The sequence below is a fragment of the Python bivittatus genome, unplaced genomic scaffold, assembly GCF_059951505.1.
Source record: "Python bivittatus isolate LINGU-HERP-01145 unplaced genomic scaffold, Pbiv_v1 ctg000350_np1212, whole genome shotgun sequence".
In the NCBI taxonomy this organism is placed as follows: Eukaryota; Metazoa; Chordata; class Lepidosauria; order Squamata; family Pythonidae; genus Python; species Python bivittatus.
In genome coordinates this window covers 33,517,599-33,544,830 of record NW_028277074.1, presented here as the reverse complement: position 1 = coordinate 33,544,830, position 27,232 = coordinate 33,517,599, and the positions used below count along the sequence as shown (strand labels likewise).

General features: G+C 37.7%; 1 protein-coding gene across 3 annotated transcripts in view; it reads left to right on the top strand.

Annotated features, from left to right (window-relative positions):
* The window catches only part of REPS2 (RALBP1 associated Eps domain containing 2), an 85,014-nt gene extending 71,342 nt beyond the window's left edge, over window positions 1-13,672 (top strand). For all 3 annotated transcript variants that reach the window (XM_088144894.1, XM_088144893.1, XM_088144895.1), the window contains 4 exons: window positions 3,788-3,865; window positions 5,788-5,930; window positions 8,513-8,618; window positions 10,208-13,672. In XM_088144894.1, coding sequence (XP_088001020.1) covers window positions 3,788-3,865; window positions 5,788-5,930; window positions 8,513-8,618; window positions 10,208-10,276 — 396 coding nt within the window. In that variant the 3' untranslated portion in view covers window positions 10,277-13,672. The remainder of the gene's footprint in view (window positions 1-3,787; window positions 3,866-5,787; window positions 5,931-8,512; window positions 8,619-10,207) is intronic.
* Window positions 13,673-27,232: the final 13,560 nt, after the last annotated feature.

Genomic DNA, 27,232 nt, shown 5'->3' with positions numbered 1-27,232 from the left:
ATAATGGTGAGTACTGTGTAAGATTTCATGGTTTATTTCCGGTGTCAGAGTAACAGAAGTGTTCAGGTGAGTCTTTTTCTCATGGGTACTCTGCAGCTGGCTACTTTAATTCTTTTCCAACATATTTGGAATTGCCAGCTTTAGCTTGAGGTAGTGACCATATGAGTATTTCATTCTAACATAAAATGTTGTGACAGCTTCCACTAGATGGCACTTTAAGGATATAGCAACCAGTTAGAATATATTCCTTATGTTTATCTCTGTTAATTTTATTATTTAAAATAGGGATGTATAATATTCATTTATGCAGCTCCGTTTTTTCCAGGTTTTGACTTGAACATTCCCAGGTGGAATGTATTACTCGGAGAACAGAGGGGTTGCAACTTGGCCATCAATGTTTTTCATAATTCATTTTTATATGCTGTTTCTTAAAATGAATAAACGTCTCTGGATCTCAAGGACTTTGTAATTAGAATCAGGAATTGAAAGTCATAAGAAGTTGGGCAGAAATTTAAATATTCAATCTATTGTGCATTAAATATCATCTTAGTATATACATAGCATATATACCATGCTTATCACATTATTCCCATTTGTATTAGCAACATTATGTAAAGCGTGGTAAGCCAAAAAATTAAAGACCAAAAAACTCCACAACAACCTATAAATCTAGATGATTTCACTAACAATCACTATACCTCTCCATATCGTTCCTTGAAAGCCATCCTGGATTCCATCATGCATTGCCTTTTGTTCTCTAAATTCTCCTCTTTGTGAAGATCTCATCAATTTCATCCAACCACAACTTTCTTGATCATCTCTCTTCTCTCAGCTTACACAGTCTTCGTATATTTGGTTTTGCTATTAAATCCTCAGTCATTTTCTCTATATGACGATACCTACCAAGAGAGAGAGAGAGGGGAGGGAGGGAGGGAGGGAGGGAGGGAATCACTTGCTTGTTTATTCAATCCACATTAGGTGGGATCAGAAATGATGGACAATTATCTTCCTATATCCAACCTCGCCTTGGGGAAGGTTATGAAGAAAATTATGAGCTGTCAATTACTAAGGGCTCTAGAAAGAAGCAGATTAACTGGATCCATGGTAGTCAGGGTTCAGGGCAGAGTATGGGATGGAAACCATACTGGTTGCTCAGATTGATAACTAACAATGAGGCATGGATGGAGGGACTACCAGCATCCTTGTCCTGCTAGACCTCAGTGTGGCCTTCAGTACTGTCAGCCACAGCATTCTTTCTTAGCTATGTGATTCAGGGCTGTGTATATCCCAAGTAAATTCTGTCTGCCTGGCTCAGGTGAATAGATAAGTTCTGTCAGGACATATGACACACAGGGCCAAAGAGGTAGCCATTCTCAGTAGCTGTTTTCCTCTTTTTGAACAGCTTAATCCCTAAGGCAAGTATGTCCCCGATGTTCTTCTGGAGAGTTATAATTTTGTGTACTACTTTGATTAAATTTTTACACCACATGGAATCTTAGCAATGGGTCAGTTTATAAATCTTATAAATATATTTCAACATGCATTCATTTTTTGCCCTATCTCTTTTTGTTTTACCACATGCTTTACCACTTAAGTATCCCATTTCCCACTGTGTTCAATTTTTATATTTCTCCTGACATACCCAACTTTCACTGTCATATAATAGAAGCCACATAATACAGCACAAATTACCCAATGCCTTTCTTCCAGCATTTTCTCATTTTTACCAAACATTCTATTAAGATGCACACATTTATCTACTTGCTCTATTTTTTCTATATTGAAAGATAAAGATGAAAAACAAAATACTCAATTGGAAAAGTTCAGAAGATGAGATGGATAGTATTACTCTCTTATACATGGAATGTATTTATGGAATACTTGATGGTTACATTATTCAAGTATTCAAAATATTTTTCATTGAAAATGAAGTTATCTTTCAACATGTAAGGCATGTGTGTTGAAAGTTTTAAACATTAAATGCTTTATTACATGGGGGTTTCAGGAAACCTATTTATTTATTTGTTTGTCACATAATAGAAAAGGAAAAGAGATAATAGCCCTGTAGCTGCAAAGTGCTAACTTGGTATACTCAGCCAGACTTTGAGGGCAAAAACAAGCAGAAACCCTGGAAATGTTCACTTTTTACAGCCATTTATCCAATTACCTTATTTCATATTTCTCTTCAGTACTTTTCTCTTGAACCAAATTGATTTCTTAGCATAAACTGAAGCTGGTAGTTTTCAATTAATCAGGCAAACTCAGTACTGTGATGTTAAAAAAGCTCTAAAGCTGCTTTAACACTTTGAGGAAGCATATATCACTTATTGTAATGTGCTTTGTGAAGCATCATTTTCACAAACTTTGCACAGCCCCAATAATTAACATGTTCCAGGACACTAAGCACAAATAGAGTTCTACTTCTCTCTCTATCGAACTGTAGTGTTCTGATGCTCTAAATAAAAGTCTGCCTACTGTACTTCGAAGGAGTAACAGGTAACAGTGAATAAACTCTTGTCTTATTCTAAGCATTATTTTAATAGTAAATACTTCATTGAAGGGTTTCTTGTTTTGTTTTTACTTGTTCTAACATTTTCCAAAGGAAAGCAAAAGCCTTGGGAATTTTGTTTCTGAATCATTGTTTTTTTCCTCCCAAGGCTTCACATCTAAGTCCCATCACTCATTTCTAGGAAGCTCTTTCCAAGTATCCAATGGAGATCAAATGCAGAAATCTAAACTCTTAATGGAAGTAAACTTTTGCTTCCTGTTAACGCTAAGGGGGGAAAATGAGATGTGAACCTTCATAGCATTCTCATTACATAAATAAAATGTCTGTAGCAAGTCCTTTATTTTATCAAGTCCTGATACTGCACAAATTGCTATTGTTCAGCAGGTTCATTTACAATAAATTTTGCAAGTCCTACTTTATTCAGTGGAAATTTCTAGCAGAGTGCACAAAACTACAACTGACCTGTGGTTGTATAGTGACAGTGCTTTAAAGATTGTATCTATTATTTCAGTATACAGTACCAAAATATCAGGCATTGCAATGGTGTAGTAAATATAGGGGAAGGGGGGGGGGAACTTGGCTCTGAATTTCTCTCATTGGGAGCCAGGTTTTATTCTCAATGTAAAAATGACAACAAATGTAGCATCTGTTTCCTCTTCCTTCTCACCACACCACAAACTGGTATGAAAAGCATCCTTTCCTAATAGTTGGGAGGAAGGGTGCATTCTGAAAACTAATAGGATGGAGAATAAACTTCTCAACCTTTAAAAATTAAATCAGCTCATCTCTGGAAGTCCTGTCCTTTTCTAAGTCATATTACAGTGTGAGGGAATGTTAAAAACTGAGTATCAAAGTCATCTACAGAATCCAATAATCAGCACTGAGAGGTGAGCTCTACCCTTTATGAAGTCATCAGATATGGGGTTGGCTAGTCCCCTAGAGGCCTGGTGTTGCTTCCATCGGCCTCCTGGATTTTTCCTTTTCCTTTTATTCTTGTAAATGTGTTCTCTTATAAATTTTAACTGTATATTTATTTATTATTTTAATATGTTGTAAGCCCCCCAGAGTCCCCTGTTGGGGGAGATGGGCAGGGACAAGTTTAATCATCATCATCATCATCATGTTATGTCACAGTGCACATACAAAAGTGGCAGAGCTTGCAACATGGCCATCATTTCACCATTTGCCACCCATTCCCTCCCCCCCTCAAGATGCCCAAACTAAGAATGAAAGCACACTGCAATCTTTTGTATTACAGAAGTTTTCATGTTGTTACAGGTAGAACAAGACTCTGAAACAGACTCACATTTGCCAGTGAACCTGTCCCCGTCACAAGAAAGCAGCCCGGCAAAAAAGGTAAGGCCATATCATATAATCTTATTCAGTATAAGGTCCTCTTTTCAGATCCATAAAAGTAATGATTATATACTTCCATATATACTTTTTTTGAATAATAAAATTGTTCACTATATCATAGATAACTTCAGCATTGTTCTTTGTTGTTTTTTCCTCAAATCTTGTTTATGTACCCCATTGTAAGATATCAGAAAACTCTCTTGAGAAGTTTTATGGCATTTTGTCATTTTAATTAATTTTTAATAAAAATATTATTGTTATTGTGCTTTTATGGAACAAAGAAAGTATAAAAACTAAAAAACCTTAATCAACCTTAATCAAAAAGCCAATAAAATCAACAGTTGTATGACACCCAGTTGTTTCCATGTTCTTTACCATTTTTGGCTGAAAAACAGCAGGGATCTGAAAATCTTTCAGAATTTTGAATCCAAGGAAAGATTATTTGAGTGCTAGGCCTAAAGAAAAAAAGTATATCTATTTTTAAACAAAGATCCTAAAATAGTATCCTATTGCTACTGAAATTATTTTCTGTGGAAAGAATCAGACTTTCCCATTGTTAATGAATGATCAAAGTAAGGATTTTTTTCCGAGAATTACATAATAGTATATTCAGGGAGTAATATAGTCATGAATTTGGAAAAGAGATGTATTTTTTAGGTTCAGGTGATGAATGCTGTGACAACATTTCAAGCACAATTCATGATGCATTTTCAAAGATGAATTATTTGGAGGAAGGATTTCTGTATATATGGGTGAATTCAGTGCTAGAAGAATGTAGTATCCCTGCCAGAATGTTCAGATAAGATACTTGGATTGGAATCACAGGTTGGCAGCAATTTCAGATTGCCAGATAAACTCATGATTAATGAAATGCCCTGAACACGTAAAATTCTACAAGTTAGCGCAATATTTTTCTTTTAGCAATTGTTCCATTAAAGTTAACAATATAGAGACTGGAAGCCTTAATTACAGGTGTTTTTCAACTATAATTAACTTTCAGGTTAAAATAATTCATTTCATAAAGCTGGTTTTCTCTGAAGTGTTGGTATTGTATTGTATTATATTTATATTGCATTGTATTTGTACTGTATTTTATTGTATTTGTATTGCATTGTATTTAAATTGAAATACATTTAAATGTATGTTCCATAATATCTTCCACTTTTTTTTTTCAAGGAACATTCATTTAAGTGTTCACTTTTAGTATAATTTTTACTAAAAGTTAATATTTGAAATAATGTTTCAGTCCAAAACAAAGAGTTGCAGAAACATCTCTATATCATGCAGTTGTCAAAGCTTATTGCTAGGGTAGGCAAAGTTTTGGGCGGATGGCACATCAATAAAGCATATGCTGTATTAATTCACAGCATGGATGCCATAAGAATTGCCATAAGGTTGTTCTAGTGGGCTTTACCATTCACAAAATACCCATTTACCGGAAGACAAACTTATTTTATTCTCTGTGTTCAAGCAGAATACAGCAATACTTGTCTTCTGTTGGACACAGCACAGAAAACTAAAGTGGCATTGCTGTGTTCCCCTTGAACATTTAAATATCCCACAGTGCCTCTAAGAGTTTGCTATGTTTGTTAAGCTGCATTTCCCAGCTGTGCACTGTAGCATCCTGGGGTAACAAGGTGCACAGTTTGGAAACTGCAAGGCGGCATGAAAAAAATTACTGAGACACTAACCAAGAAAGTTTGGGAACCTCTGGTTTGGAGTTTAATAGTCATTTTCAGGCTTTTAAAAAGATATACAGTACTGGAAAAGTATAGCCTTTATGACATTTGTAAGTCCCTTGTTTACTTCACTCTTTTATCCTCTTTTTTATTCTTTTTCTTCACATGTTTATGTATTTCCTTTGAAATGTCTAATAAAAAAATATTTTTGAAAAAGATGTACATTTCTTTTTTACTTCACAGGACCTTGTACTTACTCAGCTACCATCAAAGCCAATTCACAGGAAATTCCGCCCTGAAATGCTGGAGAACCAGGAGCTTTCTCCCACGAAAAGCACACCCGCCTCTTCCTTGCCTACTATCAAACCTCACCATGCACTTCCAAAGTAAAAGGGCTGACTTATGCTATGAGCTGAGAAACTGGGAGTAGTGTGGGTTCTGTGACAACATAGAGGGGCTTAGATTTCCTTCAGAAGTAGTATGGGAGAAAGTGCAAATGAGCTACTTTGAAAATATCTGTTCTTAGAGACAACACACAATTTGCAAACAGCAGATAGAGATACAGCTTGTGTGATTCATTTGTTCTTATTAGTTTAGGGAATGCAAGCCCACTGTGAAAATGCCTGTGCTGCTAAAATATTACCCTCTGGACTATGTAGAGAAATCTCTAGAGAACAGTTAATCCATGGTTCAGTTGGGGGTGGAGAACACTGATGTTTTGCAAGAGCCTGGACAGAAAAATTGTATGTCCCTTCCAGGCTTCTAATTCAGTTAACAGATGAGGACAACTGAAATGTGCTGTAGCACTGATGCGCACAGAAGCACTTCCTAGCCCCTGAATCTGTGCAGCATCAGTCCTTGCTTTTCCCAAAAAGACACAAGGAGCTGTTGTAAATCACACCCTTTTGAGGGGTATGCATTGGTGGGGGGAGGGGTGAACAGCGTGAAAGGTTTGAAGCCTCCTTGGAACTTGTGTGATCTGCAAGAAATATTCTTCTTTGAGCTTCACTTATAAAGAGGCATTTCCTACTGGCATAATAAATTAGAGGGAAGTGCTTGAATTTTATTGATTAAAAGAAACATATTTGTTTTCCACAGCTAGAATGCTGAGAGATGAGGGAGAAGGCAGTTCGAGAGGCTATAAATTTTTCAGGAAAAAGGGAAATTCAAGAGCTCAAACTGCCAACTCTGTTTTAGAGAGACAGAGCAAGCCAAGGACTCTTTTTCACATAAGCTTTGTGTGTTTGCAAAATAAAGTATCTGCCTTGGCTCACATTGTCATTTAAGATCAGCCAGCACCTCATTGAGAATTGTAAGAAATCTCAGAAATAATTCTGCTTATCTAGTGCTTTTGTTAGTTTTCCTCATTCTTTGGTTTTCTTTCTTTATAGATAAAATTGTAAATATCTTTGTTTTTAAAAAGTAGAATAGAAACCTATAAAAAATCCAGAGGATCATCTGCTGAAAAATCTGTTTTCATTTGTGGCATCGTAATTTAGGACTGATTTGTATGTTATAAGGAAGTAGGGAATGTAGCAGTGCATGTAATAACAGATAGTTTCCCTATTTCTTTGTAATATATACTGCTTGAGTTGGAAAAAACTAGGAAAAAACTAGCAAAGTATTATTTAATAAGGAAAAACATGTATCTGGATGCAAATATTCTTAATAAAAATGTGAGTCTGTGTAAGTCTGTTTTATAATATAAGCTCTATATATGGAGGAGGATATTTGCATTTAAAGCAGGTGTTGTCAGGAGACCTATCATAGTGATTGCCCCTTAGTAAATAGAAGACATAGCTATTGCTGATTGATTTAGAAAAACGTGACCATGAGAGAACCAGTTTGATGTAGTGCTTAAAGTGCTGGGGTAGAAACTGGGAAATCATAGTCCTCCTTTAGGATGAAAATTGGCTTAGGGCCAGTCACACTGTCTTAGTCAAACCCCTCTTACAGGATGTTGCTGGGGAAAATAGAAGGTGGTAGCATTATGCATGCCACCTTGAGTTGTACAAGATAGAGGTGGGATATAAATCAAATAGTCCCTGTGGAACATCATCCCCCCTGAGGTGAGATTGGCCCCATCCCTGCCAATCTTCTGGAAGTCCCTTAAAGCCTGAGTGTGTCAACCGGCCTGGGGGTCGCAAGTGATCTGATGAGGTGGCTCCTTTGTTTGTAATCTGATGCCCTCTCTTAGCCTTTACATAATAATATTAATATTTGTACATCTTTTTAAAAATTGTTTTTAGATGGTTTGTTTATATGCCGCCCAGAGTAATGTCTCATGAGATGGGTGGCTGTATAAATATGATAAATAAATTAGTACATCACCATGTTAGATTAGAGTTCCCTCCATTTGGAGTGATCGCAAACCAGATTGGTGGATATTTAGGGAAACAGCCTTTTTAAAACCTGGAATTGGAAAAATGTTTATGTTAGAATGTTGTAGAACATACTGTTTACGAACAAGGCTGTACATATCAGTCCAGAAAGATCTGCGTGAGACTTTAAGATATTGTTTATTTTGGTCCCCAAGTTGTTCTTAGAAATAAAGGTGATTCTAGAGCCTGGTGCTTTGCTTTGCAGTAGATCAGCTTCCTATTTTTTAATTTAAAGAGAGAGAGAAATGATAGATAGATAGATAGATAGATAGATAGATAGATAGATAGATAGATAGACAGACAGACAGACAGACAGACAGACAGACAGACAGACAGACAGACAGACAGACAGACCGACCGACCGAGTCAGAAGGAAGCACAAAGGAGATCCTATGGGGAAATTAGATATAGGTTGAGGACCCTAGCAATAGTTTACTTACACTTACTTTCTACAGGAGCTACATATTGCAAAGGTGCTTGCCCCACCTTTTTTTGCTTGGTTTTAATTTAAGCACACCATATCCTTTTTGTCAATCACCTAGAATGTCCTACTGATTAAAAATAAGGATTGTCTTTCTCTCTGGCAGACAGTCTTCAAAACAGAAGAAAGCTATTCAGACTGCTATCCGTAAGAACAAAGAAGCCAATGCGGTACTAGTCCGATTAAACAGTGAACTCCAGCAACAACTGAAGGTAAGGAATGCCTGTGCCTCTCTTGTGGATCTTTCTGCACTGGTACACAAAGAAAATATAAGAATTAGTATAAAATATACTAATATATGCCATTCTTGAAATAGAAGAATGGGTGGATGAGAATTGGATTGAAAAGGGATCTTCCATAAATTGAATAAGCTTAAATATATTTATGGAAGTGATAAATATAAATGAGTTCCCCTTGCCATCTTTTACACTGACAGAACAAGAAGCTACCCCCACCATTCGCACCCCTATATGAATAAATGTTTGCCTGTATTAACATTAGCATTTAAAAAGACAGTTACAGGTAGTCCTCGCTTAATGACCATTTGTTTAACGATGGTTTGAAGTTACAATGGACTTGAAAAAAGTGCTTTATGACCTGTACTCACACAACCATTGCAGCACCCCCTGCAGTCATGTGATTGCAATTTGCGACCCTTTTTTACAATGGTCGTTAAGCGAATCACTGCAGTCGCTGAGCAAATCACCGTGGTTATTAAGCAAATCACATGGTTGTTAAGAGAATTCCAGCAAAAAAAATCTATTGGGGAAGCTGGATTCGCTTAACAACCATGTGATTCGCTTAACAACTGTCATAGAAATAGTCATAAAATTGTCAGTCATGTGGTGACTTGCTTAATGACTGCCCTGCTTAACAACCAATTTTCTGATCCCTACTGTGGTTGTTAAGCGAGGACTACCTGTAAGACTTTTCTGTCATGTGATGAGGAAATGCCCTTTTTGGCAGCTACAATCACATTATTCAAAATGTATTTGAAGTGGAAAGTAAGACATATCTTCCTTGTAGTTAACTAAACTTTTTGAAGTAAAAGGTACCGTGCTACAATGATATTGTGGGTGTTTAATATATTTGGTATATATATGATATATAGTATTTATTATAGTATATCAGAATTCTTTTTGTTAACTACAAATAAGATAGCAAAAGAACTCCCCTAAATTAGCAAATAAAAATTGTGAGACTACTGTTTTCTGAAATATAATTTATTTGACATCTACATTTGGGGAAAACAATATTTGGGATGTTATGGACATTAATTTTCCTTTCAGTGGTATGTCTCACAAAGTGATTGATTTGGGTGACTGACTGCTTTCGTACTTACTGATCAAGATGAGTTAATTCAGTGATAGTCCCTGAAACTCTTTTTATCAGTGGTTTCATTCAGCTAAGCAGTATTACAGCAGAGTTCAAAATAGTGCTAGATAGATCAAAAGAAGTCCATCCTTTTGCTTACAGGAATTCAAAGCGTATTTTGAAAAAAAAAAAATTGTAGTTTAATATGCTATATTGTTAACTTCTTGAGGAATCAAAATGTAAACTAAACTAAAAAATCAGGGCAATGATGGTGGAACATTCAAATAACCCTAATAGACCAAGTTATCCAACATTTGAGTTTCAGTTTGTTTTGTATTGCTGTAGTTTATTGAAAGGACAGATAGTGAAACTCAAAAATTGTAAAAGCAGAGTCCATAAGTCTGCATTTTAAAACAATACGGTTTTTATCTATGCATGTTTCCACCAAGCTGCACTCTAATTATTTTATATCATTTGCACTGTCTAGGAAGTTCACAAGGAACGAATTGCACTGGAAACTCAGTTGGAGCAACACCGACCTGTAACTGTCTTGTGACATTTTTTTACACACAGTTTGTTCTATGAAACATGACACTTTGTATAATATGTTGGCATAATGTTTTTTCTAATAAGGCAGCTTCATCTGGAAAAAATAGTTGCCAGATTTTTCTGCATTTCTGGTATCACAGTTACCTTACTGGTAAGAAGATGCACACCATCCTAATGTCAACCATTATACCTAGACCATTTCCCCACTGATCCACCAGCAAGATCTTATTCAAATTCCACCCTTTATGTACTCCAAGAATTGTTGCTTTATTTCCAAAGGGCAGGGAGGGGGCATTTAAAGTGTGTGTGTGTGTGTGTGTGTGTGTGTGTGTGTGTGTCCAAGAAATTAGTTTAACTTCATGTCATTTTATCTTTTTTTGGCTATTATTTTCATATGTTTTCCATGAGCATTTACAGAACATTACAATATCTTCCTGGTTTCCCCCCCCAAAGTTTTATGATTACCAATCACCTTTAGTAGGAAGCACAAATCTTGTTGTATTAATACAATACATCTACATTCCTCTCTCTACCACTTACCACTGCATATTAATTTCTTGTCTATTTCTTGAAGCTGACATGCTGCCACTGTTGTTGTCATAATTCTGCTGCAGTCTTGAAAGCAAAAATGTACAATGGCCTGCAGCCACAGTTTAATCTAGTTCATGGCATCTTTGATGGATGGCATATTATCCCAGACCATGAGGTGGCCTAGACCATAGGACTACCTGTAAGCTGTTCCTACAATTCATGTGGTTTTCATACTGCTGCAGCTGCTGCTTGAAGGCCACATACCTTGAAGTGGCCAAGTGCAAGAAATGTGTCCTAGTAGGCCATTTATTCACAACTGTGTGCTATGAAACTGCTAGGCATTCTTGTACATTGCTCGTTACGTTACTCCAATAGAGTTGGTAGTAGTTCATTACACCAGTTCCAATTATACATTTTTGCATTTTTCTACTTAAATTTAATCAAATCATTTACAAAAAAAGCAACACTGAAATATTTGTTCTGTTGCTTACAACAAATATTAACATATTAGCACCAGGCCATGTATCTCATTTAAAATAGAGTAGCTTTGTATATAGAATTGTTCCCGATTAACTGTTGAAGTTATCATCGGAGTCCACTAGTCATTTCTTATCCATTTGGGATTCATGTCTCACTTTATTAATATGTTGGTTCTGTTGTTATCTATCAATTGCATTTAGCCTGGAGAATCCCAAAAAATCCCCTTGTACCCAATAAGAAACATGCTACATCTGAGAATGCAGCACATTGTCTGGCTTGCCTTGAAATATATAGTACTCCTTGACTTGCATACTGAGATTAGCATGACCACAGGGAAAGTGATCCTTTAGGGAAAGGGGCAGCCAGGAAAGCTTTTTATCATTTCAATTTTCATTTTTCTTGCAGATCATTGCGCATTATTGAAAACGTGCTCATGATTTAGATTACTTGTAAAGGAGATTAATCAATTCACAGGAATAGATATAGAACTAATATTGATCATGCTACCTCATTAGAACTCTAACGTTCAGGGCAGTGGGCCACAGTAGATCAGCTCCTGGGTTGAGAAGGACAACAGGATAAGGTTGTCTTTGCTCACAAAAGGAAGCTAGCTGGCTACACTTAAAACTGCATATGGGATTATATGGTCGGTGGATCTGAAACAGCAGGGTTCATTTTATAGCCCATATTATTCATTTTTAAAGTCCAAGTCTTATTAACTTGTAAAGCCAGCATAGAGTCCAGCATCACAAAATACTGCCTATTTCCATTAAAACAACCAGGATATGCTTTCTCTTGTTTTCATAAAATGAACATCTTTGTGTTCTTGGCCCTAATCACATTTGTAACACATGCTTTTATTTTAGCACTGCATCACAAGACAAGAAAGACGCCTGTATAAAATGCCATGCTGCCAAGGGGTGGTGACAGAACTGTACTGTGTAGACCCACGTCTGGCTTAATATGAAGCTGTTCCTATGAACGCAAAGTACACTTGGTTTAAAATTAAGTTGACACTTAAAAACTCAGGCTAAGTTAACAGATCCTCCAGCTGAGTCTTAGGTTGCAGAACTTGTTCATCATTTTTATAATTAATTAATATACTCATACTAACCATGCAAAGAACTTTCCTAGGAATGTAGTATATAAATCTTGAACAATGAGTAATTTTATGTAGACTTTTACAGAGGACCACAATACGAATCTTATCCATTTAAATATACTTCAAGTGGACATGAAACAATGTCTTGATTGGTATTTATACAATGTCTGAAATAGGAATCTGGAAGTGTTATGTATGATTTAGAGCTGTTTAAAATAATCATTTCAAGGAACGTTTTCAACTTTTATCTAAACCTTATGTGTGCAAAAAATAATTAACTAGACAAAGTATATATGTTCTCTTTTCTGAAGATAAGAATAATCATTGCCTATAACAAAATAAATTTAGAACAATTGGTAGTAATATCCCTTTAAGTATTGGTAGTTATATATTGCCATTATTTACTCAGATGTATGCTCCATGGGAGTGTGGTTTAGAGCGCCTCATTTCTCCACCAATTCTCAACTGCTCCTTGACAGTGTTGCAACAGGAAACGTTCCCATCATTGCTGCACCAACAGAAGTGGAGAGGAGGAATAGACCATTATTAAAAAAGGTCACGTACATACAAGAGTCAAAAACCATGTCACCGCCTTCCTGTAAGGTGCCTAAAGCAAGGGTCAGGAATAATGCCAGTTCTGAAGCTGACATAGTTAAATTTCTTCTTGAATAAGCTGCTATATAAATACTTAAGCTGATTATATATTAGAAAATTTTCATTAGTGGTCTCATTTGAAGTAAAAAAAAAACTAGGCTCCAATAACTTTACATTATGAGCATGATTAACCTTGTGGTTTTGGAACATTAACTGTAGTGTTCTATTATGTGTGTTTTTAAAAATAATGTTTAGAGTCCCTACTACAGAGGTACGCAACTTGTGTCAGCTTTATTTGTTGTGTCAAGGGCCACATTCCGAAAGTGGGTAGGAACAAGGCTCATGTGGTCAATTTCAGTAGGTTCAAGGTGTGAAATGGATGTCCACAAGCCTTTGAGGCACCAATTTTAGCTCTTAAAAGCCCAAGTTGCAAAAAGAAAAAAGCCTAATTTGAGGACCACCAATTAGGACCCCAAGAGGATGTACATGGATGTGAGTTTTTGCAGTGCAGCTCCAGTAAAAAATAAAACTTAAAGGTTCTAAGTAACTAGAATGGGAAAGGTAGGCACTGGGTTGGGGGGGGCGTTATGTCTTAACTAAGCCAGTGAACACGTTCTGAATCCATAACTGCTTTTGACAATGGAAGGAAAAGAAATGAATTACACTTGAACTAATAGTGGGCTTTTTTTTTTTTAAGTTATGTATTTTCCCTTTACAGTGTAAATACTATTTATGTTAGAATGGTCTATGGTCAATTTTGACTTCTTATAGAAGTCAAACCCTATGTACTGAATTTAATTCTGATGAGAATTTTATGGAAAATACTTTGGAAAAGAAATTCTTGCATTTTGAATAGCCTTAGGATAGGAGTAACACTGCCAAATCTCGAGTGTTTAACACAGGCACACACCTACTTTGAAATAAATATTTTGGTTGATAGCTCTATTTAGGAAAGACTGATAAATAATTTGTGTACTCTGTGAAATAAGAGAATTTATTTTGCTAGAGCATGATTATTGCAAGTGATTAACATTATTACAAAATGTTTTACTTGCTATTTGATGATGCTGTGCTAATAAAATTATGTACTATGGTTTGCTCCTCTACTGACTTTTTAGTATAAAATGTCCTTGAGATCATTACAATATTTTTCCAGCTGCTATACTGTGCTAAGACAAGTCTTCGTCATTTCAGAAATATGATGCAGTAACATGTACATACCTGTGTATATGAAGTATTTTGGCATCCAGAATATATGAATACAGCAGCGCATTGAATATTAAAGGAGACAGTAATTTATCTAAATATGTTCTGTGTCTGAAGCAATGTCATTCATTTTTTATTTTTCAAAGAAGGAATAGCAGAGCCCTGGAAATCACCTATTCAGTAGTTAGCGGCTGGATATCAGGCTGAGCTGACACGTATTTGATCACAGGCTTTGCTACTATTGAATTTTTAATTAAAGATTTCTGCAATATTTTCACATCCATTGGCACACATACATTTAGGCTTTAAATGAAGTCAATTTATAAAATGATTTTTACATTTTTATCTCTTATAGTAAGAGCAGGCACAAGAAAACAGCAGACTCTTCTCTCAGTGCAATAATGATAGTTAAAGTAACACACTATACTAAATCATAATGTATTTTAGTTCTGGCTTAGCATGTTTTGTAAACCTGGTCACTGCAGTCTATAAACCATGGTTTATGACAACATGTTGGGTGAACCCAGCCTTGAACATCATATTAAACAAATGATGGCTTACCATGGTTGTGAAAGCAGCCAATTTTTTTTTCACTTTCCTCCAAGTTTTAAAAGCAATCTCTTGCTGCCACTATGCACCTTCCTGCACTAGTAACTAATGGCTCAAAGATAATGGGCAGAACAACTATTATTAGTAGATCCAAGGATGTAAAGCAATCCCACTCCGCACTACAGTTTAATCTTTTAGTTTGCAATGTAAAGTTTATGGCAGGCAAGGAGCAAAAGAGCTAGTCATAGCATCTTCAAAATGTATAACCCCTGTCAAAGGTATAACGGCTCCACTCTTTCTAATTAATTAAAATATCAGATCTGGGAAGCCTGTCGTGAGAGTTGTATAATTATAGTTCTTGAAAAATAAGGATGTGTGATTAATCACTTCAAGAAAATCTGGTGGTGGGTGATAACACGTGAATTAGCTGATGATCAAGGCCAAGCGCTGAAGGATCTGCATCGAAGCTCTTTCTTTAAGAAGGGTCAGGCTCTGTCAACCAGAGTGGCAAGATAATTACAAGATAACCAGGCCAAAAATAAGGTAATTTAAATCTGAATGCCTTATATTATGCAAGTACATGGTTTACAATCAGAAACTAAAAGTCAGTTTGCTTAATTGGAATTGGCCCCTTAAGAGGAGGAGGAGGAAAAGTAGTAAGGGGAAAGAATCCGAACTTCAAGAACATATTCACAAACATGTCAGGAGACCAGGCTTAAATCAGGTTTTGTCAGATTATAAACCAGCTTCAACATGCTTCTAAATGCATATCAGACAACATAAATTGAAATGTCCAAAACTTTGCTATATTGAATTTTTATAAAGGCTGCATTACCATTACACTGGGCGCAAATATTGCCACATTTATAAAAGAAAGCATGGAAATAGATTTCCTTATCTCCTGTATAAAATAGGGTTCTCAAAATTCCTCTTCCAACTCTGAAATTTAGAATGGTGATAACCTGGTATTCCAGTCATTTGTGCCAGCTTTCTTTTAAAGCTTTGGGCCATTTTATTTTATTCATCTTATATTTAAAATGTGGTTCCTTAACAATTGCCTGGTTAGCGCTTTGATTGTTTAGTATACATTCTCCCTTTCTCCGTACTTCATGGTAACAAAGTACACAAGCCGCCTGTTTGTGTCTAAGTATTTTGGTGTGCCTGGTTGCTTGTATTTAAACCGTGGTTCATCTGTTCGTTTGAATTCTTAAATGCCCCAATGCTTCTCTCCCAGAATGAATCACAATGGTTTCAAATGGCCCATTTATAGAAATCCCCATTACCGTGTTACCTGGTGCTGTGTTGTATTCATGGTGCATCTCCATGCTGCACCTTGTGCTCCTGGACTGCATTTGCACACTTTTGTGGCATGTCAGTACTCCAGCAGAGCTTCCAGTCGTTCTGTACCCCTGTTTGGGCTCTTCTTTTTCACAAGCATAAAGAGAAGAGTCCTTGTGCTGAATGGGATGTTGGTTGGATTGTGGCTCCCTGTAGAAATTGTTAGCAATGATTTAAGCATATTCAGTCCACTTATATTCCTTACTATTCCATCATTATTCTCCCTATTGGCTATGGGGAGATATGGTAGGAGACAGGGGGCAGGCTGTTTTCAGGAAAGATGGTCTCACTGTTCCTGTGCTGAACCCCAAGGGGTAGTCTCTCAAACCTCCTGTGGCCCCAGTCTCCATCTGCTACATAATGCAAGGTTAGCCTGTAATAATACCTTATCCATGACCCAATTATGGATGAGATATGCAGTATTGAAACCTGGCTGGGCCTGCGGGGGGAGGCATTGGGTTTCTCCTCTCAGAAATGTGCCTTCCTGAGTTTCAAGTGTGGCATTAGCTACGATCCTGGGCCAGGGTGGGGGTGTGGCTGTTGTCATCTGAGAACCTCTGGTGGATTTAGGGACACTGCTTCGGAGATGAGCAGCTCGTCTGCCGTTCTTAAATCCCTTAAGGCAAGAGGTGGCCATTACATATCTGTCGCACTCAAATTATTCAAAGCCAAGCCAGTAGCTCAACTTCCTTATGGTGTTCTAATTTTGCACCATTAGAACTTTTCTACTCAGCATGGGATATGACCAGGCCAAAGCAGTCATTAAACAGCATGTAGCAGACACAGAGTGCCAACTGGAACTAGCCAGGTCCCCAAGTTTTATTGCCAGTGAATCCAACAGATACTCTGCCTCCCCTATGGCATACTTAACTAAACTCGAAGTACCTAAATACCAGAGGGCCTTTACTCTGGTACAATGCCATGCCTCCCTTCAGCTGTCCTTGAAGGCCAATACAGGAAGATCCTTTACCTGGAGAGACAATGCCCCTGTGGCTCTGGCCACACAAAAACAACAGAGCATGTGCTTCTCCAGTGCCTGTATTACAAAGACATTAATACTAGCCTATCTCGCCATTACTGCATAAATACCCAGGGCGCACAGGACAATTTTGCACCTTCCTGCTGCTTTCAGATACCAGCCCTGCTACAACATATAATGTTGCCAGGTTTTGCACAGCAGCGATTAAAATTTGTCGGATGAATGCCTGTGCCATAAACTAAACTGAATGAGCATCTAGTTCCTTGTGTTAGAGTGCTCTGTAATTTGATACAGTCTATCATATACTAACCTTTATGCTCCCCTACACCCATCTAATGCTCATACTGCCCCCTTTTTAGATCCTTTTAGACTCTTGTTTTTTATATATACTTTGTTTTATATCTTTCAGCTTTTCAAAACTTTTTTTTTGTAAACTCCGATGTATCTTTTATGCTTTTTAATTAACTGTACCCCACCCTCCTTGGTGTACAGTTTATGACCATAATAAAGATTTGATTTGATTTGATTTGATTTGATTCAGTTGGGACTGTGACTACTGTACCAGCTTTCAAGCCGCACAGTAGCTTCCCTTGTACCCCTCAACCCTGTGACCCAGTTGGTGGAATTTTCCAGGCTATTTTTTTCTGGCAGAACTCAACGTGTCTTCTCCGGGCACAGAATCAGAGGTGGCTTGGGAGTTTATGGCCACCGCGGCAATCTGATCCAGATTATTGGAGATCCTACTCACAGGAAGGATCTAGTTTTAAGATCTAGATCTAGTTTTTGCCTTGGGCAGTGGCAAAATAATCTGGTGTTTGGTGATATTGACATTAGTCCTTTGTCATGGACACATCACTCCCTCTTAGCCTTGGACTGCCCTGTAGCTAATCCCCTCTGTAGGGAGGAAGGGCCTATCCAATCGATTCACCACAGGTGGCTGATGGACCCAGTAGGGTTTCAGAGGGAACTTAGAATTGTCCCTGAAGCTCTGCCTCACAGCCCAACTGAGGCCTTAGTTACAGTTTGGAGTAAGCAGGTGACAATGGCCTTGGATTGGATCACACCTGTATGGACTCTGCCCCCCTGCCCCCCACTGGTTTTCAGAAAATACTGGGAGATGAAAAGATACCTAGAGCACTGTTGGAGGAAGACAAAGAGTAAATTCAACCAAGCACAGGTAAGAACCTTTATTAAGAGCATTGAATTGAGTTTATTTCTCCACTCATCACATCTGCAGATAGCTAGCAAACACCACTGTTTCAGGTGACTAGAGCCCTTCTTGAAAAAAGGGCTGGGGGATCTCTTGCAGCGTTTCTGTGAGGACTATTCTAAGCATCTGTTAAAGTTGCTCAGAGCTGCTCAAAGCTAGATTCTGGCTGGGCAGGTCCTATGATTGTCTGGGAAGTGTTTAAACTGGAGGAAGTCCTTTGGGCAGTGAGTTCTGCCACCTGTGTTTTAAACTCATATTTTTCCTGGCTGTTTAAGGTCTCCCAGGAGATGGCATGTAGTTGCATCCAAGCTGTGATGAATGCTTCTTTGCAGGAAGGGTTAGGGTTCAACCTGTATTGAAAATGGAGATGGTCTGTTCCCTTATCAAGAGACCATATTGGATTCAACAGTATTAGACAATTTTTGTCCAGTCTCAAACCTTCCCTGTTGGGGGAAAGTTGTTGAAAGGTTGGTTAGCTCCCAGCTTCAAAGGCCTTGAAAGCAGTGAAATATCTGGGCCCTTTTCAGTCTGGTTTCAGGCCAGGCTGTAACACTGAAACAGCATTGTGTGTGTGTGTATGTGTGTGTGTGTGTGTGTGTGTGTGTATGACCTCTGGAGGGTTTCAGATGGGAGTGATGCATCTGTTCTTGCCTTCCTCGGTCTCTGGGTGGTGTTAGATACCATCGATCATGGTATACTTCTGTACTAGCTTAGGTTGAAAATGGGAGGCAGAATTTTGTGGAAGTTCTCTTCCTTCCAAGGCTGGTTTTATTTGGTGTTGGTAATAAAGAGATCTAATCCTAGATCTCTGCTCTGTGTGTGCATCAGGGTTTGACTCTTTCCACTCCTGAAACTGCAGGCTGAGGTCTATCGTAATGAGTATGCTAATGATACCTACCAATAGAAGAGAGTATGCGTAGCTCAGAGTTGAACTATGGAGTCCTTGGGGGTTCTCTGAGCTTGGTTGTTTTCTTGGTTGGTTGTTTTCTTGGTTGGCTGTGTTGGGGTTCTCTGAGCTTGGTTGTTTTCTTGCAAATGTCTCGTTACCTAGCTGGGTAACGAAACGTACTAGGTAACCAAGCTCAGAGAACCCCAAGGACTCCGCATAATGATACCTAGCTGCACATCTCCACTCTGAGCTGTACGTGTAATGCTGTAGAGATGCTGACCCAATGCCTGGATGGCGATGAACAGGTTGTGATTCAATCCTAACAAGACTGAGTGTCTCCAGGTTTTCAAAACCCCTGGTTCTGGAGCTTAATAATTCTGGGTAGGGTAGCACTCATCCAGACATAGTTGGTGCACAGTCTGGTGATGCTCCTAGGCTCATGACTTCTGCTTGAAGAGTAGGTGGCAGCTGTGGATAGGATGGCTTTTGCACAAATACATCTTGTGCATCAGGTGTTCTTGTGCCTGGATTGGGAGGCTTTGCTCACAGTCATTCACACCTTAGTCACTTCGCACCTGGATTATTACAACGCATTTTACATGCGGCTGACCTTGAAGAGCATTCAGAAGCTTCAACTGTCCAGAATGCAGCAGCATGTGCAGTATTGGGTACACCATGCTGCACTGCTTCTAGTAAGTTTCCAGATGCGATTCACAGTGCTACACCTTTAAAGACCTACATGGCATAGGGCCAGATTACTTGCAGGACCACCTGCCTTCAGTTTTTTATGCCCAACTCACCAGATTTGGCAGGGAAGGCATACTCTGGTTCCCCTCTGTGAAACAGTGCCATCTTGAAGAACCCAGAGACATGTCTTTTCTATATATTTTTTTTAGATTATTTATCCCACCTTTATTCTTTTTATAAACAGCTCAAGGCAGCAAACCTACCTAATACTCCTTCCTCCTCCCATTTTCCCCACAACAACAACCCTGTGAGGTGAGTTAGGCTGAGAGAGACTGACTGGCCCAAAATCACCCAGCCAACTTTCATGCCTAAGGAGGGACTAGAACTCACCATCTCCTGCTTTCTAGCCTGATGCCTTAACCACTAGACCAACAGCTCCCCCACCCTACCCCACCCCACCCCAAGATCCGGACAGCCCTGATCCTCTTGGCCTTCCAGAAGGCTGTAAAAATTTGGCTTTTCCCTTAGATGTCATGCTGGCTGGGGAATTCTGAGAGTTGAAGTCCACTCATCTTAAAGTGGCCAAGTTTGGACAACACTGTTTTATACTGATTTGTATTGGGCAGCCATATAAATGTTCTAAATAAGTAAATACGATTCTGAGGATAGTAATGTAATTGGAATTCTCAGCAGTGCTTAATCATTTCAATGACAGCTAGTGCAGTGCCGTGGTGAACGCATTGGACTGGCACCAGGGAGACCCAGTTTCAAGTCAATTATCAGCCATAGAACCTCTCTGGGTGACTCTGGATCAGTTTATATCAACACAATCTATCTCAGAAGTTGTCATGGAGAAAAATAGGAGGGAATGATACTGCACATCTGCCACCTGGAACTCTGAATAAAAGGCAGAATATAATTATAATCAATAAATAATCAGTAAAGTCCCAGATAATGCACGGCCCTTAGATACTATATTAATGAATTTAGTTTGTGTGTGTTTAAGCCACTTATTGCTTTCAGCCTATGCCCATCAAAGGGTTATCTACATTACTATTTGTGTGTTTATATATTCACTGTGTAACCTGTTAGTAATCTGCAGCTATGTTCACTTTCTTAAAAAATAGTAAAGAACATAGTAATAAGTGATAGAACAGATGTTCACCAGCTGTCACTGGAGAAAAGATGAGCAGAAATCCACATAGCTGTGTTCCTAGCATCAAACTGCTCAGATGAATCAAATACCTCTACAGTTTTTCAACTGATTGTTTTGTGGAAGCAACCATGTTTGTAGCTCTCCCTTATTAGTTTCTTTTGTTTTGTTTTTAAATAATTGCCTGGATTTAATTAATGACATTTATATCCTGCTTTCTCACAGCAGGGAATTCAAGGCAATAAATGGGCGAAGGGTTCCAATGGCCTCCTATCCAGACATTGGCTGAACACAGATCTGCTTTGCTTCCCCCAGGGGTCTACAATATATGCCCTCAGTTCTCTTTAAATAAGAAAACTGTATTTTGCTGTTCTCTTGGGGGAAAGTACAATATTGTTCTCTTGGAAGGCTTTCCTCTCAATTTAAGTTTATGCCATAATATCCTCTTTCAAACTGCATTTATATTTTTGATGCAATTGCAGCTGCCTTAGCAGTAGAAATGCTCTTCCTTTCCTTCTTTTTCTTAGGCAAATTCTACCCACCTGCTGCCTTCCACGTGTATTTGGATTTCAACTCTCAGAATTCCTTACAAATCAGGAGACCGTTTGGGTGGGGGATGCTCCTCTAGAATTATCCAGAGGAATACACAAAGTGCACTGGAGAACCTCATGGACCAAAGCTACAGCAGGAAACAGAGAACTTAAAGCTGTAACAGTATAATGACCTCCCTACTTCGACATTAGCTATATAGGTTGCTTCCAATTATTTATATACTGCTCCCATTCTGTCACTGTTAAGCATACAGATTATAGTAGCTGCAGAGAAATGAGTGGAACCTACTTTGCATCAAATTTTCAGAGCAGGAATTATAAGCCGGACTCAGGAAGCAAAGGCTAAGAGCAAAGCAAGCCCTGTAAGAAGAGCACAGAATCTAGACAGCATGAGTAGAAGAGTACGACACAACTTACTGAGAAAGTCAGAGAATTTATTACAGGTAATCGTCGACTTACGATCACAATTGAGACCCGAACTGCATTGCTAAGTGATGCGGTTGTTAAGTGAGTCGTACCTGATTTTATGACTTTTTGCCGTGGTCATTAAGTAAATCACCACAGTTGTTAAGTGCATCCAGCTTCCCCCACTGAGGTTGCTTGTCAGAAGCTGCCTGGGAAGGTCACAAATGGTGATCAGGGATGCTGCAACCATCATAAATACATGCCAGTAACCAAGTGCCCAAATTTTGATCATGTTACCACGGGGACGCTGCAACATCCTAAGTGCAAGGACCGGTTGTAAGTCACTTTTTTCAGCACTGTCGTAACTTCAAATGGTCATTAAATGAATGGTTGTAAATTGCAGACTACCTGTATAAGTGATTCTATTTTGGGGAGAAACCATGATCACAAATATAAAGTGATCTTGCTCTGGATTCATGGAAAATCATGCAAAGCAATATCACTTCACCCAATGATTTATATTACATTACCTGCTGTGATTTTCATGATATATAGTGTATTATTTGCTAGTGGAGTGCATACCTTCCAAACTGACTCAGTAGTTTCTCTTTGGAATTATCACCATCCTTTTTCAGCTAGTTTGAAATCTCTACCAATCAGATGACAAGCAGAAATTCAAAATAAATGTTTCCCATCACTTGCTGAGAGAAGATTTGCTGTTGTATTACAAGCCGTCAGGCTCCATCTAAATCTTTGAGAAGTAATAGGGTCAACACAGTTTGAAGTGTCACCGAGTTCCAATGAAAGTCTTGTGGATGTAGCCAAGATTCTATCTTCTGCGCAGTGCCTCCAGATGTCTTGGACTGATTGCCATAATTCCCATATCCAACACACATCCCCAACTTTCACATCCTAGCAGCACATAGAAGAACATTTATACTATTTGTGGCCAACTTTAAAGGGCATACGTAAAACCCACATGCAGGACTCCTAACCAGAGGGACACCTTGCTTGGTGTCATGCTTCAGTGTTGCAGAACAATTTCATCTGTGAATCTGTACCAGCTTACATTCAGTTGTTGATACTGTGTTAATCTTTTCTGAAATCAGATGAAGGTACTTTTCCATTTCATTTGATGGTTTTCAGCTTCTTTTCATTTGGCTAGAAAAGGAGGAAGGGAAGAACTAAAAATACAGGATTAGAAAACAACTTTCTGCCTAGTTCATAATTAAGTCCAGACTATTTGAATAAATTTTCTTGCCATTCTTTGAAAATTTTGTCATGCAGATATTTGCCCTCCTGTTTAGATTTAGCCAATTTATTTCTCACATTTCCCCATGTCTTTGAACTTCTACATTCTTTTGACTAGAGAATCTACAATTCCTACTCCACACCTGTTAAAGTTTATTGGACTATGTCAAGACTCCTTTAGAAAAACAACTACACTAAGCCATAGTTCAAGCAAACTTTCAGAATGTTGGCTGAGAGCTTGGCTTTTATTCTATGTTTGACTGTGAAAAACAACTCATGCATATATACTCAAGAGATACAACCTGTACAATTTCCAAATAGGGGAGATTTTATATGAAATTGGAGTTCAAAACATTGTCCATGGCATCTTTTCAACTTCGGGCTCATGCAGAGTTGAGGCCCATAACTGACTGATGTCATCCTTCTTCCTTCACTGCTGCCAGCTATAATATAAAAATCGGAAATAGAGGAATCACTCTGAATACGAATACACTCTTTTCCATGTCAGCTATAGTTAAATGCCAGAGAATAACAGAAGCGCTAAACTGACAGATTTTACATAATAAATGAGCGAATAATTAATAACTGTGTTTTCAGTGTGTTCAAAGAGTTTAGGCAATGTATTACTGGTTTTCTCTACAACAGGAGTACTCAGCCATGACATCTAGACAGCCCTGAATGTTCCTTTGGTAGCTCCTAGAATACTCCCAAATTGTACTGCCAACATTTAACAGCTAAACAGCCAGTTTGAGTGGTGTAATTGAGAGGGTAAAATGAGGGTCCAAATGAATATATCCTGCCATTGTGTGGCAGATCATTTGAAGGGTCACTTTGACCCTTAACATTTCTCAAACCCACCACAGAAATGGTATTCATATATGTAAGTTTAATATATACGGTTCTGCCTGCTGAAATAGGGACCTTGAAACTAAAATAATCGATGATAATAATTGCTGTCTTAGGACTGAAAAGGGGAGAACTTCCTCCTCCCCTTTCTTGATTAATCTTGTAAAGTTTGAGAGGATGTGGCTCACTTCAAGATACTCAGAGGGTTCATGGGAAAGATGCAAACTGAGGACTCTCCAATGTTCCTCTTTTCCACTGAAGAGTTGAAATCTTTCTGTTGAAAAGAGATCCCAGAGGATAACGTCTTAAAGATGTTCCAGGGATGAAATTTGAGATGAAATGTATTACTGTTATTGCTTGCCTTCTGCATAATATCAGCTAAACATTCACTAATATTTGAAGTTTGCTGCATAGGTTAACACTATAACTTATATTTTGCCATGTGACATTTCCAAACAAAATTATATAAAGAGCAGTCGGAAGATATATTTGTACTTCAAACTTCAGGATCCGAAATTGTTTCAGCAAGTGTTAAACATGAATCCTCATAAGGTAAGAACTAGCAAACTATTGTTTTGTGGTAAGTATCAAATGCTGCTATATTAAATACTAAAAACCTCAGAGGGCAACAAACATAATGTATTGGAAAAATACTGAAAAGTAAATGTAGATTAATTTTAAATATAAAGTAATTTTAGGGATCACCTGTCTTAAATAATATTTTAATATTGTTTAATATTTTCAGTATGAAGTACTGTTGTTTCTTCTGCCACTGTTTTATTTTTTGTTTTAGAACTAAACTGTAGGACTATTAAATAAACCTTTGAAAATGCAGATACCATCCCGCTGAACAAAAAGCCCATCCCGTAATTTCAACTTTAAGAACATGGGAGTTCATTTTTCATTGAACAAGATGGTTATAGTTGCATTTGTGCATAATTTCTCAGCTCATCCATTTTTGAAGGGCTTTTTAAACTAAATTTTGAACAAAACAAATATCTGAAATTAAGCCTTTACAGTATCTACCTGTTGAATTATGCATCCTATGCCTTAATAATAACTCTTAACACAGACTTGCTGGTTAAGAAAGTACTTCAATATTCAAGTACTTCAAATATCTAATATCAATAGATATTTCCAAGCACTAAGTGTATGGGGTTGAGTGGATCTCCATCCCAATAAAATCCTATTTTTAGTTAATCCTTTTATTTCCTATTCATATTTTTCCTTTTCGATTGCTTGTCTGAGAACACAATTCCACTTAGCATAGCATATGCAGACTCACAGTTGATAACTGCACGTGAAACCTCTTTTCCTGCCAGGTTCTTTGAGTGTTAGTACTCACATTGCTGCCTAGATTGTTCCTTGTGTGCTTCACTGAACCAGTTTCCAGCCACTGATCCATTTTTAGAAACCAACTAGCAGTGAGTATGAGGAGGTTGCCATGGACCACATTTTCTTTCAGAACAATAATTTTGAGTAGATGACAATGCTTCAATTTTAAGCAGATGACAATGCTTCAATTTTTTTATTTTAAACAAATATAAATTAATACTAATTTTCTAAGTTCTCAAATACCAGGGATCCAGAGGCTAAAGTTTGATCTGAACAAATATGAAATTATTTGAGAGAATGCCCCAGGCAATCTTGGGTAATTTGTTTATAAATAACATTGCTATAGCTGAACATTGGCTTAATATTTAAAGTAGATAAAATGGCTTGTTCAACAAACCATTATTAAAACCAACTGGGGCTTAGTTCAGCACAATTCCTCCAGTAGTTTGGTTTATAAACTGCCATAAGCCAACACCAAATCAATGTAGTTTCAATTTAAGCTTTTTCAATAACCATAGGTTTGTGAAGTGTGGCTTATCATAATGTGTGTATCCAGTTAGTCTCTTTTTTGACATAATCCCAACAGCTCTGGTGAAATGTGATTGTCATAAGGGTGTTTCCCCCTCAACTGAGTCTCTGTATATGTCTTATGACCCTTAAGGTGTGCCACATGTCACATTTCTCTTGCATTGATCCCAACTATAAAATGGTCTTTCATTAAAGATAAGCAGAGGGCCTATTCTTGAGATGCTTCAGAAAGAGTTAAGTCACATCTCTTTTGAGTTAACCTTTTGAAAACATGAGCAGTAGGCTTGTTAATATTGTTTTAATGCTGCTTTAATATTTTATAGTTTCTTGAAGTTTTAATTGTTATGGCCTACTTCCACGAAATTTGTCAAGAAGCAGTATTAATACCATAAATAAGGAAGCAATATAACAAATATACTTAGTTTTTTAAAAACAGAAATGCAATGATAAGGAAACCTGGCTACAACCCTCTACCGGATTCTTAGGACCTTTGGGCACTTGGGATATGATCCTTTGCCATTTTAATTTATTCTTTATTATTTTTTTGCTTTATTGTTGGTTTGGAATTTTGAATTATTCTATGGATTTTGGAATAAAATGTGCAATTGTTTATTATTCTCCCCCTTTTTTTATTATGGAACCTTTCCTATATTTGTTTATGTTTTAAGTATGGCAGATGTTTTTATTGTATTTTACTTTGTTGTAAACCAAAGGGAGTCAGGATGATTTGATGGCACACAAATTTAATAAACATACAAACCTTAAGCCACATCTGGAAACTCAGTAGGACATCTTTATAGTTCTATCGTTCTCCAGAAGGATTCCAAATATGGAACTGGTCACAGCTGCGTGATGCTTCTTGGGACATACGCAGCGTAGAAAGCAAGGATATGAAGCAGTGTTTCAGAGGAAGGTGGAAAGTGCATTTCTTGAGATGTCCTGCAGTGGGGGAAAGAAATTACATACCCTCCACTGCCTTGCAGTGAGGAGAATGGGAAGAAGAAAATGTCTGAATGTATAAGCAAGAAGTCAGGGAAACCTTTTGCACTCTGATTTAAAAAAAAAAGGGGGGGGGGAGAAAACACCTTCTAGAAAATAATTGTGGGAAAAACAAGGATATAAGGAAGGAATTGTCAGAGATAAAAGGCAGTCACCAAGAGAGAATGAAAGGAAGGAAAAAATAAAGCATATACATATCCAAAACGAAAATTTAAAAAAAAAGCATTCAGAAGGCTTCTGGAAAAGGCTAAAAAGCTTCTTTTCTGTTTTTGGCTTGCCTTCTGATAGCTTTATGGATCTCCCCTCCCAAGTCCTCCGTCGTCCCCATGT